Here is a 15,594-nt window from a genome sequence, read left to right on the forward strand (position 1 = left end):
CTGCATTTAAATATTAAAAAATCTAATTGTAATTTATAATTAAGAACCAAGACATATACATATCTGTTTTAATGTTTATGATCTAATTATGAAAATCAGAATTTTTCAAGAAAAAATTGTCAGAACACAAATTTTACCTTGGAATTCATGAATTCCAGCTAACTTTGGTGCATCTAGAAGCCAGTCAGTGAGGGTCTGATTTCTAAAGGCAATACTTCGAAACTGCTTCCCCCCGTTGACATTCCATGTCCCGACACAGACTCTAATTTTTTTCGGTTTTGCATACTTATAAAAGTTTTCACACATACTCTTTAGCACTTTTACAGATGCTGCAAAAACATTTGAAAAGACATTATTTTTATATAGAATGTTTCTCCAGGAAACTTGGCAATGAGATCTTTCCCTTTAAAAAATGGCAACAAATCCATGCACAGACATATAGAAAGTTAAATCGTGAAAGCAAGATGAATGCAACTTTTCACAAGAGGAAGTACATTTGCAGACCTACTACTTGTCTGGGTAGGCTACTGACTGAAAGTTTGTTCAAAGTAACATATATATATAAAAATGATACATAAATGAAACATAATTTCTATGTTTTATAAATATCTGTCATTCTTTCACCCTAAGTATGATTCTCTATGGAAACCACTATTTTTTGTACATGCCAACACAGGTATCTACCTCATTTCACAGAGTACATTCATGAAATTCAATCTCCATTGCAAAAACAACTGACAGATATGCTCACTTCTAGAAGTGTAAAAACGACTGATATACTACATTTACTTAAATAGGTAAGGTACGTTATTTTTTCATACAAGCCACAAATCTGAATTCTTTTTAGGTTAGTTGAATTCCTAGAATTCTGCTTTAGTGAGGAAAGTAGGCTAGTATTCAAAACAATTAAACTCATTTCCCTGTTACACCAGCCTTTCTCTGTGCCTTGTTTCTATCTGCCAGATGGGAGAGAGTGTAATGACCCATCTGTAAAGGGCATTGTGAGAAACAAATAAACAAGATTATTCCATGGTCAGACACTAGAGTTACAGAGATTTTAAAAGTCCCTTCATGAATTAGCTGAATAATACAGTCATACAGTAATATTTTCTAATGCAAACAAACAGATCTGAATATTTTTTTTTTAATTATGCTCATTTTTTTCTTTAATCTCAGTGGAATAGAAATTGCATCAGGTGTAAACAGTGTTGTTTGCATTGTACTTTATCTAAGTGATATTAATTTACCTATTTTGAATAATCTCACAGTTATGAGACCCTGTGAGAATCATATAAACAATAGTAGATGGAATTCTTCCATTCACTGTGTGCTGTCTTGCAAAGTGATCAGCTACTGGGCACAGTATTTTCACCCAAATCACCACCACAGGATGATTAGCGAGCTGTTGTTGTCTTTTTGGTTATTCTTCTAAGCTTATCACTTTTAAATTTGCTACAGAATCTTGGCTACCCAATTAAAATAAAAATCAGGGATTCTCCAGCTCTCATGGTTTTGAAACAAACGGAAAATGAGAAAATTATATATTTGTTGTTTGTGAACTCTTTCATTGCTGAACAAGGTTCCATGAGGGACCCATGCCTTCCTCACTTAGCATGTTTCAGAGCTCAGGCTGGTCTAGTGGAAGGTGTCTCCCTTCCAGGGCGGATGGAACTAGATGATCTTAAGGTCCCTTCCAACCCAAACCATTCTATGAATCTATGAACAAACCATACATCCATATATGAGCTAATCACGTATAAAAGCCAATGAACTGACTGGTGTCTCCTTGGCGTACTAGAAGCAAATCATACTTGGGATCATGCTTTCCTTATTGTAACCCAGGTAAAACCCAGGTAAGTCAACAAATCAGCAAGGATCTCACAATACTTAAACGCTTCAGGGGAAAGCCAAATACTGAGTCTACTCCTGTCACACAGTAGGTGACACTCCGGAAGTCCACCAAATGCCAGAAAAACCTCTGAGGATCAAGGACAGAAGCTGACCACTGAAGAGAAACCAGTTCAAGAAATGTACCCACAATATGCACAAGTACCTAAATCATCCAAAGGATTACCTGAACCTGAGGAACCAAAACAGCATCACAGACACTGTGAGGATCTGCACAGATTAGCCTTCATAGTACTCTGACCAAGTTGAAAAGCAGAGTTTGGTCTTTTATTCTCTCCAAATTCTTTTTCTTTTGCAAATTTAGCAATTTTCAGCTTAACTTTAAACAGTTACTCCAAATAATTCCTATCTGCTACCAAACAGCTTTTAAGAAAAGCTGCAAAATAGAATAATTGTCTACCCGTGACATTATCATGAACTCCTAATGTGAAGTCTTTCCAAGATAGGATCTGACTTTAGAAGCAAACTGACAATATGCTTATTACAAGCATGAAATTCATACCTTTAAACTAGCAAGCTTTCTAAATTGTAGAATGACTCTTTTTCCAAATCAGAATTAAAAAAAACCAAAATTTTCATGTTTTCCAAAATACTGAGTGAGCCCACTGTTCTTCAGAGCTCCTGAGCCTCCCACATACATTATTTTCCCACACATTCCTAGCTATTTATATTTTCAACAAAATTGTATCTCACTCTACAATGTTTAAAATCCAATCAATTACATTTTCTGTTATTTTGCAGAAAAAATTCTACTGCTCATATTAGAAAGGCAGACATTTGGAAATCAGTTCTGCAAAGGGAATATTGATTTTAAATTCTTGGTGGGATATTCTATGCAATTTTACTACATCATCCAAATTACTGTAGGTATATTTCAAGATATGCAATTTGTATCCAGATGAAACTCACAGTGAAATGTTAGATCAGGAACTGAAAAAAACATTGACATGTATGACCCTTTGTGAGTTATAAGCTAGGCTGATATAGTCTAGATGGCAACACCATAAATGACAATGTGACTGTTTATTCCAACAAACAGTTTTTAAAACTGACAAAATGCCAGCGAATCAGTTAATTTCAGGTACGTATTACCTGTGGATCAGATTTCATTATTTAAGTACCCAGTAAGAGTTAAGTAGATACAGTAAAACACTAACAGAAAAAGCAAAGCTGCAAAGGGAAAAAAAAAAACATTTAAAGCTCAAAACTACAGATTATGTTTGAAGTGCTTTTCTAAGGGGAGGTATGTGAGGGGGAGAAGCTTTAAACACTTGAGATGTACTTGAACAATCTAGCCAATGACAAATCCTCATGGTTTCTTCCAAGGATCCTCTTCAGTACCCAGGGCCAGCAGCTACTACCCAAGCACACAGGTTCAGTGGATACTGAGCAAAACTTTGCTATTCTCTTAAAATGGAAGACTTGTCTGAACAATTATCAAGAGCTTCCTTGTTTATTTTCCTCCTTCTCTCCCTTTATCTTCCCATGTATTAAGAACATACTTTTCTTCCCTGCCACCCATAAACTAAGCATCTGATCTGGTTTCAATGAACCTACTTCCAAGAGGCAGCACAATGAACCCTATTAAGGTAATAGCTCAGACATGGATGTTTAAATTTTCTCAACATAAAGTAAACTCTGAACATATGAGCATTAGGAATATAATATTTTAAATAATAATTTCTCAGAACAAAGAGACAATGACGTGTTGCACAGCTGACACGTACTTGCAGCTCTCCCTTAAAAATATGGAATATGCATATATCATATCTCCCCAAAATTACGTTTGAATGCATTATGTTGCTTATGTTGCTACCTTACAACGACAATAACTATGAGCTTTCAGCAGCTTCTTAAACTGAAGAGATATTTCACATAATTTTCCTCTATCTGGCTCATCCCTACATTCTCAAAGTAGAAAATCAGAAGTTAACTATAAAGTTGCCACTTCAGGCCTTCTCTTCACCAAGAGTTTTACCTAAATAGATGCTCTTATACTCTCATTTAGTGTTACGTGCAGAGATAACTGTTATCTCAATGGTTTTGACGGCACTTTTGCTCCACAAAACACAAGTGTCAGCATATTATTTCAGATCATTCCAGTACAATGCTATCCTTGGCTGGGAGACACTACAAAACCAGTCTGTCTCATGCAAGAACACAAGCTGGTAGAGCCTTTTAATGGCAAATAAGATGTTAGAAATTGCACTGAAGAATTTTCAGCTCTTACCCTAAACAAAACATGTAGACAAAACAAGAATACAGGAGCTCCCAAATCAGATAAAAAGGCAAATTCCTCTACAGCTAGAATAAACCATTTTTAAAAATAAACCTCAAAGAATTGGCTGCCTCTTTTTCTAATATTTTTCAACCCTCATATTCATACATTTTCACTTTCTTTGTATGAAAAAGCTTTTCTAAGAGTAAGGGATTTGAGGGCACAGAGTGCCAGATCCAAACACTACTAGGAAAATTGAGCCCACAACCAAATGTTACGTAAATAGGCACAAGAAGAACAATAGCTGCTCAGATATTTACAGCTTAGTTTACTATACCTGATTGTAATGATTGCTCTGAAACTACGGATGCAGTAAGAAGGAAACAAGAAAAACATTAGTCAAATAAGTAATTGTTTTTTAAATTTTTCCAGTAACGTGACAGAACATGCTGTAATATACAATTTATTACACATAACCATTTGCATCAGTTAAAGCACATCTTTTATGCTGCAAAATCTAAAAAGCTGTACAACAGTATCAACAAATTGTCTTTTCTTGCTTTATTAATAATGCATTTACATATGATAAAGTAGTTCTCTAGTTAATTCACCACCCAGCAGACAATGCAAAGACATTATGTTCAGTGAAGAGGGATTAATGTTCCTCAGCTGACAGAAGCTGCAAACAATGAAAAGATAACTTGCATTCACAGAGAAAGTGAGAAGAAATGCAAATGACTTTCAACTAACTTTGAGGTAAGGCTAATTTAGCACATTCAGATACAGGAAAAATTACAATAACACAAAACCTTGTGGTAAAGGAATGAGAGGAAAGGAATCTTGAAAATATAAAAATACCCACAATCTGAAGAGTTAAATTGGGCAAGAATATTTTTCTTGTGCCACAGATTTACACTGAAGCTGTGACACATTTTTCTCATTCTAAATTGAGAAATGTCCAGAATAAAGTGAAGAAAAAAAAAAGGAAAAAATAAGAACGTTATTAATCCCTAAAATTGGCAATAACCAACCATTTAGGACACTCTTACCTGGGATCTTAAAAAGACAGCTCAAATTTAAGTTCCTTCTTTTCCAAAGAACTAGCTCCTCTATTTTTTACTATCCCAAAAGAGTTATTTTAAACACAGCCCTACACCTGGCCCTCTATTTCCCTGCCCATTAGATCTGCAGAAGGATGGGACATGAATGTAGTCCTGAGGACTGTGCAGACTACACCTCTGAGGATGCAGGATGCTGTGGTTCAGCTCCCTGTTCTGATGAGGTGACCCATCTTCCTGACACCAGAGTCCCAAGTGCCACATGGCTACTCTGATTGAGCAGACTTTCTTATTGAAATCGTTCTGATTTTGATGTGGAAATTCACACACAGACTGACAAGCTTTTATGGTGCACCTGTTCTCACACAAAAGCCTCATTTTGTGATGGAAAATCATTCATCGGGATTCTTCTGATAGCTCCTGTTATCTTAAGTTTTCTTTCATTCCCAAAACCCCCTTTTGTTCCTCAGTATCTTAGAAACTACAATGAAGATAAGCTTGGAAAAAAAAAAAATGCTTTCTACCTAGTTTAATACCATGGTGAGAATTTCTTCACTGACATGACAGATCAAAATAAGGAAGACATTTAGCAAACAATAAATCCCCCCTAATATTTTAATAAATCAGGATTTTCTTTCCCAAATTCAGCACGTAACTGTAACGATTAACACTTGCTATATATGGATTCGAAGAACTGAACAGAACATATTTATGGTGCATCTACAGTAAAGTTCTGACAAATACACTCCACAAACATTTAGCCATAACACCACCAGACATCAACAAAATATAAACAGTAATTACTGCAACATATTAGTTTGGTAATATTAGTAAAGCAGAAGTAACTTTCATCTTTTTAATAAGCCATCAGAACATAAAATAGCATTTACACTTCTCAATATTGCTTTGAAAACAGACTCCATATAGCTTTCTTACACCAAATAGTTATCAGACAGATTAAAATCCTGAAAGACACATACCGCGTAAACTGCTGGTGGTTAAGAGAGCCCGTGCTTTATCTGCTAAATCACTATTTAGGGTATTTCCCAATAACAAAACATCAATGGCCTCCTGCTTGGAGCTATCAAAAAAGTTATTTTGAATCGTTCTGGTCACAGAACGAGCACCATCCTTCAGCTTTCCAGCCTGTTAGGGAGGAACACGTATAAGATATTTTATATTGGACACTGCTCACAATAACATTGGCAATATTCAGTAACATATTTGTAAACTGCATTAATGATTTTAAAATCTAAGGCAAGTTCCTTCTTTAAGTGTTAAAGTCTTCTGAGCCTATTGTACCATGTTGTGCTTTTTCTTTCCCCACCTACGTGCTAAACCACACAGTCATACCTTCAAGGCATATCTAACAACCAGATTATTCCAGTTTGAATTATATGAAGTAAACAAAACACTGAAGGGAGGGGAATAACATTTCCCCCCCTAAACCCTTGGTCTTAAAAAATGAAATTGATATAGTGCCATGTTTAGACCATGATACGAGATTTTGGGCTTTTCCCCAAATAGTGACAGATGAGCAAGCACTTGAGTCTAAATGTCATGATACATGAATATATATGTATGTATGTATATACGTATGAACACATTAGTTCAGAACTCACATTCTGAAATATCCATGTTAAAAAAAAAAAAAGAGCTGCCTTCAACTTATTAAGACCCCTGCACTTGTTAAAAATCATGCAAGTCTCATGCAGTATCCCAGAAGGAACATATACACTAATCTACAGCTACATATATATGAAGACACTGTTGTTGCACAGACCGCACACAAGTGCCATGAACAGTGAGTGCTCCAAAGGAAGTGCCCAACTACCTAAGCTAAACAAGAATCTCCAACAGATGTACTACTACTACAGATATTCCCTGTGGGTCAGACACCTGGAGGATAATGTAATCAACATGTCAAGCAGTCTCATACTTGATTCAAAAACCAGCAGTACTAACCTGTGTACACAGCACTGAGAGTGACAGGCACAAAGACATATTCTTGATTACACGTTTTTTTGTGTTTTATGTATGTAAGTGTATTTTGCCTGTGAGGTGTATTTAAACACATGCTATTGCACGTATATGAAACATAAACCATAATCCATCAGGGATGCTGCATGGTATTAAAAAAAACCCCTTCAAGTTTGCAGCTTGCACTGTTCATGAAAGTCTCTTAAATGCATTAAAAAAAAAAGACAAAAGCTTAAGAAAACTACAAAACGAACCCATCGTTTAGTTCTACTAATAGCACTAGACAACAAGAAAGAAACTACTCTTTTGTCAGGGGTAAGTAGTAGTGAATTTACACCGTGATTTTTGGAAGACAATGTGGATGAGGTGTTAGGGAGCATACTGTTGCAATAGAATTTTAATAGGATGCTGTTCCCTTTCTGTCAGACAACGTATAACTTATGGCACAATCAAAAAAACCACACTCACCATTCACATATCAGGCAATTAATTGAAACGAACCCAGAGAAAGCAAAAAAAAAAAAGAGTAGGTAAGGAGTTAGATGTTACAAGTATTATAATACTTTAAAAAGGACCGTTTTTCAGTATAGAAATGCATATCAACACATTTAAGGTTAATTTTTTTTTTCTCCTATCCTAAATTTCTGGGTTTATTTACTTCTAAGTACTCTTGGACTTCAAAGAATCAGACTGAAGAGCAAGAAAAGAACTTCAACCATCAAACTTTTCATTTGAGAAATGAGAATACAACTAACAACTTAGAGAAACTACCTTTTGTTATATATTATCAGAGTACTCAAGAAGATACTCAGTAGTGACCTGGTCAGGTTTTACTGAAATAATGGCAAGTATTGTATGGTTTTGAAAGTATTAAAGATCCTCTTTGAACAGATGGACTTCCATCAGGGACACTGTTGTCTTATTTGTAAGATGTGGTACTCATTAACAGTTGTACCAGAGCAGGGATCCTGTGTTATTACAAAGACAGCAGAGTAAATGTACTCTGTGTTTCAGACATTAAAATAGAGGCATAAATACAGTAAATGCATTTTACGAAGTAAAAAATTTAAATGGCCAACTGAATGGCAGAAAATTATTAATTTAGGAAAAGAAACAAGTAAAGTTGACTGAGAAAGTCAGGAGAAGGGGAGATACCCCATAAAATACTCACTGTAGTTTTCTTGACGGTCTGGGTGACATTTTTGTAAGAAAATAAAACTAAACACCTTTAATCAAATTCCACTCTACACTAAAATAAAAGCAATTCCCAAATGAAAAAGTCTTGTATGAATCCATTAAGGGTAAAATAAACAACAATTCTATTTTACTTCTTTTTGTGTAGCTTACTGCAATGCCTTGTACATGTGCAAAGAAGGACTCGGATATGGTTTGAATGAACAAGTGATGAAAAAACAAAACAGTCAACTATGAGTACACAGTATACAATACAGAACAAGAAGCAGCCCATTCCTGAATAAAGGAACAGTATGAAAAGAAATTCTTGAAGGAACTAAGGGCAATAATTACTATGGTTCAACATTTGTTTGTCTTGACATGTATCACCTAATAAGAGAGAGATTTATGGAAACAAAAAAAGCAACATTGTTAGAAGAAAAATAAAATAATTAGAAAATGTGAACAACTCAGGCATCAAAAAAGACAAAATAAGTTGAAGAGAAACAGAGCATTACACTGTCATGTAGTATGGAATTGTTATCACAACATTAGAAAGCAATGCAGAAACAGAATTTAGGGTTTTTTTTTCACTGATTGCAAAACTAAAAAGAAACAGCTGGAGGAGCATGCAAACAAAAAACACCCGGCTGCAACTGAGTAATTTTAACACCATTAATAAACACTAAAAAGTATGAAAAACAATGTCCAGCAAATACAGTGACACAGTGAAAGAAACTGAAACAATACAAGGCAGAGGTACAGAGAGAAAAATGAAAGTATTCAAAGAAACTAAAGCTGATTTGAATATACATTTTACTGAACTATGAGCTAAAGAAATGAAAGCTTTGAGCCTCATTCTTCCCTGCAGAACGCTGTTATCTGGGAGGCATGGGCATGGTTGAGAAAGGATGTACTGAAATAAGATCCGGTTATCAACATAACTGACCTCTTTGTTATTCTTTTGCTGTTGTTTAGTTGGTTGGGGCTTTTTAGGATTACAACAAAGGCACATTTAAAAAAAGAAAACCTCATAATTGCTATATTAATTACAAAATCTGTAAGAACCCATAACTAATACTGCTGAAGTTTCTATTAAATGTACTTTACCTTAGCTTTCCCTTCAAGGGCTCCAGTTCCAGCATAAATTTTACTGACAGAATCACCATTCACAGACCACATGGATCGGAAAACTTCCTGAAAGCGAGTAACCAACTGAGGCTTCTCAGCTAATCCTAACACCTCCAGTTGTTTTGTTAGCATCTGCAACAGTTGAAGACAACATTTGCAAAAGAAAAATGTTTAAATGCATTTATTAAAAGATTCATCATTTTTTCAGCATGTGTGCACAAAAATATCTTTGGTTTATATGTATCATTCTGAATAAACTGACACCATGTCATGTTTGAAAGGGTACACCACACATGTAACTTTAGCCTCCAGTATTTAATTTTCTTTTAAACATAGGCAGCAATGTAGGAAAATAATTATGTAGTTGATTTGTAAATATTTTAATATAAAAATTCAGTAGTTACAAGGTAATCGCTTTTTGGTTCCCAAGTCTTTCTACTTACATAATTTAGAGTTAGAGCAATTCACGTTTTTCCCAAAAAAGTGTAATACCAAACACACTGACCTCTATTACCTCTGCAGCAGCAAAAGAGCATGTGATCAGTGAAACAGGAATGGCTTCTCATTCACTCTGTTTTCATGCATAACACGCTGCAACCCTTTCTCCTTACCAGTCAATATACTTGAATTAATTTCCCACAATGCAGTCTATATAAAATGCATTTAAATTGTATACATACAGTACACAGAAAATGCATGATTCTATGATTATTTTACATTTAAATACATTACGTAAATGTCACACTATGCTCATGGATGTACAATGGGACATTGTACCTTGTTTGAAATCCTGGTTTATGAAATCATGATTATTTAAAAAAACTCAAGCAAATTTCTCGTGTTTGTGGCTACCACCACAATACTAAAAATAAATGCAAAAATTTAAAACTAAATAAAATGCTATTTTCAAGAGCTTTAGAAATCTTTAAAACCTTGAGATGTCCAACAGCAAGGAGGAGTCTAAAATGATGAATATATAATGACACAAAGGCAAAATTCTGAAGGTTGGTCAGAAATTAACAGAAGTTACAACAGGGAACTTGCAAATGAAATTAAGTATAAATAAACAAGAAGCTTCAGAAATTAGGTGCCTGATACTGTAATTTTAAGTGGTTATCCAGAGCTCAGTACTTGTTATATTAAATATCGATCATGTTAAAAAAGCAAGAATTCAAATATCTCATTTAAATAATTTTAAAATTAAGCAGCTCATGAGGATTTACTGTTTTCTTCTTCTTAATTAGTTTTATACTTTTAGCTCTCATATATTAGCTGAAATCATAATTTCAGCTCTCACCTTGTCTAAAAAAAAAAAAGAAAAGATAACACTTAATCCAGTTCTTAAAAGGATGAGAAAGGAAAAAATAGAGCTGCAAAGCTGTTTGCTTAATTAGTACTGTATTTATTAAAACTGTATAAAGGTTCATCCTTATGTCATACAAAACTACTGTATTATCAGCAAAATACGAGACTTTAGGTAATCATTTGTTTCTCCCATGGCAAATTAATAGAAGATGGACAGAGGTTCAAACTACATAACACGATACAATGCTGTGAGATTTTCAAAGCATGTTGCTACTCTTTCCACAGTGAACTAAGTAAGAAGAATTATTTTCCTTAATTTTTGTAACTAAAAGGTGTGGCCCCCTATGATGCATGCAAAGTTGAAACAATGGAGAAAAAAGCAGCAGATCTCTCAAACTGTACTGTAACCGCTACAGTATGTACTGATGTCAAATGTTAAGAGAAAAATTTCCAGAGTACTTGCATGAGAGTCAACAGTTCAGCATTATGTTTGATTAAAACACCAATGAACTGGCATCAGTGTTAACTTTGTAAACACAGCAGCAAAGCATTACATATTCCAGAATCAGAAATGTTTGTTCTACAGCTAATGAATTTTGCTGTTCTCATAGAAATTCCTCCTAGAGATGATAGAACAAGAGCATTTTAATTAAATAAAACTCAGAAAACAAAAGAATAATCATTTTACTTAGTTTCATGTTACAGCACCACAAGTTTTCATTTTTAAACATGTTAAGGATTTTACCTTTAGGAGCCAATCTTAGTTTATTAAGATGAGTGGAGCTGTCAGCAGTTTTTCAGAGGTGCTCTTTTAGACCAATCAGTACTATTTTACTCCATCCATTCCTATCAGGTTCAAGCTCTACTGTATAAGCCTTCAGGCTAGAATCTTTATTCCAACAACAAGCCAATATGCTGAAGCACAACCCTGCAGAACTGAATCCCACGGTTAATTTCAAACTACTCAATTTGAGTGTGGCCAAAGCCTTAACCACGGTACCATAACATGAAGAATTCAGAGCCCAGTGCTGTGAAAATATGAACACATAGCACTGGCAGATGCTAAGAACAGTAATCCTGTATCCTGAAAGAACTTAATCTGATAGAGTAGCTGTGAATGCAAGTGTTTTTGTGAAGGACTACAATACTACCACCTCTTCTAAAATGGCAAGCCCGAACCTTAACAGACATAAGAAACTGACACCTAAAAAAGAATTAAAATTTTTCATACTGCTGTATGACTATCACTTAATTACAACTACTACACTACTACTGCTTCTGTAACTACTAAGATCTGGTTGACGAGAACAAGAAAACTATCATGCTATAAATCAAACTGCCACCTATTCCAATTCATCTTTCACAGGGAAGGTAACACGACTTTTACAGCCTAATTGGTACAGAAGCATCCGCAGGAGTTGTGTATCTGGAACTGTTTTTCCTACCTCCAAGCCAAAGAAAGCTTGTACGCTGTTTGTTCTATCCAGACAGTCCAAGCAGTTTGTTCTGACAGTACCGCTTTGAGATCTGTGCCAAGGACAATGAGAGACAGAGAAAGAAAACAACTGAAATAACTCATTTAACACACATACCGTCAACAAAGACAGGGACATCAAGATCTGAATCAGAACAGTAAATCAGGGTATTGTCAAGGCAATGTTACTGTCATCACAAGTATGTTTATAAATGCATCAGCAATAGAGGATTATTTCCAATAACAACAGTAAATTTTGCAGCAGTGTTCACTTTAAAAATCTGATTTATTTTCTGCAAATAACATGAGTCTTTCTTCTTCACTTTTTCTCAGTTCTCCCTGCTTGCTTTGTTAAAGTGTTATGCAGGATTAAGTTTTCTTTTCAAACAATCCTAACAAACACACTTCCCAGGAATCTCAGGGATATAGAAACTTTTAGTTAAAACAAAAAGGAAACAAAAAGGGGAAAAAAAAATTAAGTTAGGACAGTTTTGGATTTGTTTAACTGAACTAAAAGTAACAAGAAGTTGTGATAAAACTAAAGCCAATTTCAACCCCTCATTACTTTCTCTTTCGTCCCTAAACAAAAATGAAAAATAAGCCCCTTCCCCTTAGCTTAACAGATGCTCGAGGTCCTCACACATGCTGATCTGCTCCCCTTTCTTTGAGAAGCCCATTAACTTGCGCTACAAAGCTCTCAGAAGGATCATATCAGGCAACATCCACATTCTCCTTGCCAAGCAATAAGTACAAAATTCTGATGGCTCTTCCTGTCACAGACATTCATTCCTTACCTTTATCATTCCCACTACACACTGCTCAATTAAGTCAGAAAGGCTTCACCACATTTACTTGTAAATCTAACTATAAACTGTAAAAAGTTTTGAAAAACTTTCTCCAAGATTATTTTTTTCATTACTATCTTCGTATGTGATATGAAATGTGAAGCAACTTGCTACGTGTGTTAGAAAAAAATCCCTAATATCCTCCAAAGTAGATGGTCCATGAGCTGACAAAATTTGTCACTGTACCTAATAAAAGGCACAATTCCTCAAGCTATCACAAGCCACAGCCTATTTTGCTTTCATTCTGTTGTCAGTCTTTTTGATGGGTGACAACATTGTCTGCATCTCCATCAAGACCCATGGTGTTCCCCCAACACAAAATATCACACCACTTTTAAAGCATGTGACATTTTGAGGTGGAAAGGGAACCTAAGCACCCTCCCGCTAAATCTAATTTTACTCAGGACTAGTACAACCCACCCAAGGGTGATTTAATCCCACAGCCAGGTTAGAGCACAGAGTGGAAGTGGAACCCTCTTCTCCTAACGCACTAGAAATGATAAAACCCCACTGCTCATAGCACAATCCCCTCATTCAACAATTCTCTTTCCCATGGAGAACCTCACTCCAGAGTTTGCTCTGGCATTAATTAAAAGGAGGAAGGATGTGGAAGGGAGAAGTGCAGGAATGTTGCCTATTTCTAACCCTGCTTCCCTGCTGTTGCAGAAGAAGGAACACAAGCACCGCCTTTGCTCTAGGAAGAGGGGTGTGGAAATGGGGACAGAAGAACAAGTACAGCAGGAGCGGGAAGCATGGAACAGGGCAGAAAACATGCATTCCATTCACATTTTGTGGAGAACTTAACCTCTCAAATGGGGGACCTAGCTGCACACAAAGATTGCACTGAACATCAGCATTTACAACAAACAGAAAACGGTATGCTCCATCACTGAGGAAAATACGAATAACATTATACAGGAACATGGAAAACCACGCATTCTTAAAGCCCATATGGGTGCACTCAAGAAAAAGGATGAGTGCCCATTTTTACCAAAATTACCATGTGAATGGCCTGAAATTAAGTCATGCCCCCTCAATGTCTCAGAGATATTTTCCATTAAAATTTTTAGAGCATATTCAGAATGACAAGAAATTTTAGTAAGTGACTCATATTTCAGTTGATAAGCACCATCTTGAATACAATAAAAATACAGTAACAAGTAACATTTTTTCTCTTATCTTCTTGCCAATGGGTGAAAAAATCTCAGAAACCATTCAATTTGAAGAAATTTACAGAAGTCACACACACAAACCTTTTAACTTCCTTTCCATCAAAATAAAAAAATCCACACTCTAAGAATTTCTGGACTTGAGGTTTAAGCACACTGTGCAGTTTTTCTGCTTTTCCACCTTTAACCATTTGATGATAGTCGAAGTTCACCATTTTGATATCAGTTGAATGTTCAGATGCTTTCAAATGGCTCTGACATTGTAAAAAGAGAGGAAAACGATATAAATACACCAAGATCTGAACACATAGCAGTATAAGCTATGTAAGAGGCTACAAATATTTTTAAAGCTGTTTTCTTAGCTATCTTCTTTATTACATGCTTTCTCTTAGGTAAAATGAAATAATTTTTATCACTATTGTTCAACAAATCACTCAGAACTGATGAATATTTCCCTGTGTGTTTCTCTTTTATGTCACAAAGTCAATTTTTTCATTACTATACTAGGGGTCACCAAGACAGTCTACAGCCGCTTCTACTGTTAAAATGCTTTGATTTGCAATGAGTTGTTTCAGTGGAAATCCTTTCATGAACAGGCACCATTTCAGACACACCTATCGGCAACAGGGACTGAGTAAACTCCCTGTAAACTGCTATTTAAAAAAACAGTCCGATTACTTAGGCTGCTGTGAAGGGTTGCTAGAGCAAAACTTTCCTTAGTATTCCCTGAACAATCCTGAAGTGCTCACATAATCTTTGTTGGCAAAGCTGTGATCTGTATTGATATGTATCTGGGAGCACTAATGTCTCCTACCAGGATTGCTGGATACAGGGAGGCTACAAGTGAATCACATTAAGACATTCAACCATTATAATACAACGGGAGAGGGAAAAAGGGAAAGGGAAATAACAGATGGCTAGTGTTCTCTGGCTTCAGACAGAACTTCTCAAATTGTCAGTACAACGTGACAGTTATTTTTAACCTAGCTAGTGGGAATTCATGAAAATGGCCACTTAGAGTTAACATCTTCTGAACAAACATTCCTGTCTAATCATGAACCAGCTTTTATGTTTAAATTGACTAAATTAATTTTTTTAAATATTACAGAATATATCCAGGAGGAATTCCAAGGAAAAGATTTTAAAAATAAACATCACAGTAGCATTTATTTATATACCAATTTTATAGTGCAAAAAGGATTTGTTTTTAAAATAAGCCACTATTAAGCATGAAATATGAAAATAACTTAAAATCCCTCAACACTTTGTTGCTGATAGAATTATTCAGTAAAGTAACTAATCTGAACATAATCAAACACTTTCTGTATCTTAA

General features: G+C 35.3%; 1 protein-coding gene across 11 annotated transcripts in view; it reads right to left on the minus strand.

Moving 5' to 3' along the window:
• SYNJ1 (synaptojanin 1) overlaps window positions 1-15,594 on the minus strand; it is a 65,799-nt gene that overhangs the window by 31,552 nt on the left and 18,653 nt on the right. For 7 of the 11 annotated variants that reach the window (XM_062622204.1, XM_062622202.1, XM_062622201.1 and 4 more), the window contains exons 8-13: window positions 14,346-14,515; window positions 12,219-12,300; window positions 9,448-9,600; window positions 6,165-6,330; window positions 4,464-4,487; window positions 138-329 (exon numbers count right to left, since the gene is read on the minus strand). In XM_062622204.1, coding sequence (XP_062478188.1) covers window positions 138-329; window positions 4,464-4,487; window positions 6,165-6,330; window positions 9,448-9,600; window positions 12,219-12,300; window positions 14,346-14,515 — 787 coding nt within the window. The remainder of the gene's footprint in view (window positions 1-137; window positions 330-4,463; window positions 4,488-6,164; window positions 6,331-9,447; window positions 9,601-12,218; window positions 12,301-14,345; window positions 14,516-15,594) is intronic. The other 4 variants (XM_062622209.1, XM_062622211.1, XM_062622210.1 and 1 more) reach the window with 2 other exon arrangements.

The sequence above is a fragment of the Pezoporus occidentalis genome, unplaced genomic scaffold (genome assembly GCF_034315485.1).
Source record: "Pezoporus occidentalis ecotype Australia unplaced genomic scaffold, CSIRO_AGI_Poc_V1 ctg24, whole genome shotgun sequence".
Lineage (NCBI taxonomy): Eukaryota > Metazoa > Chordata > Aves > Psittaciformes > Psittacidae > Pezoporus > Pezoporus occidentalis.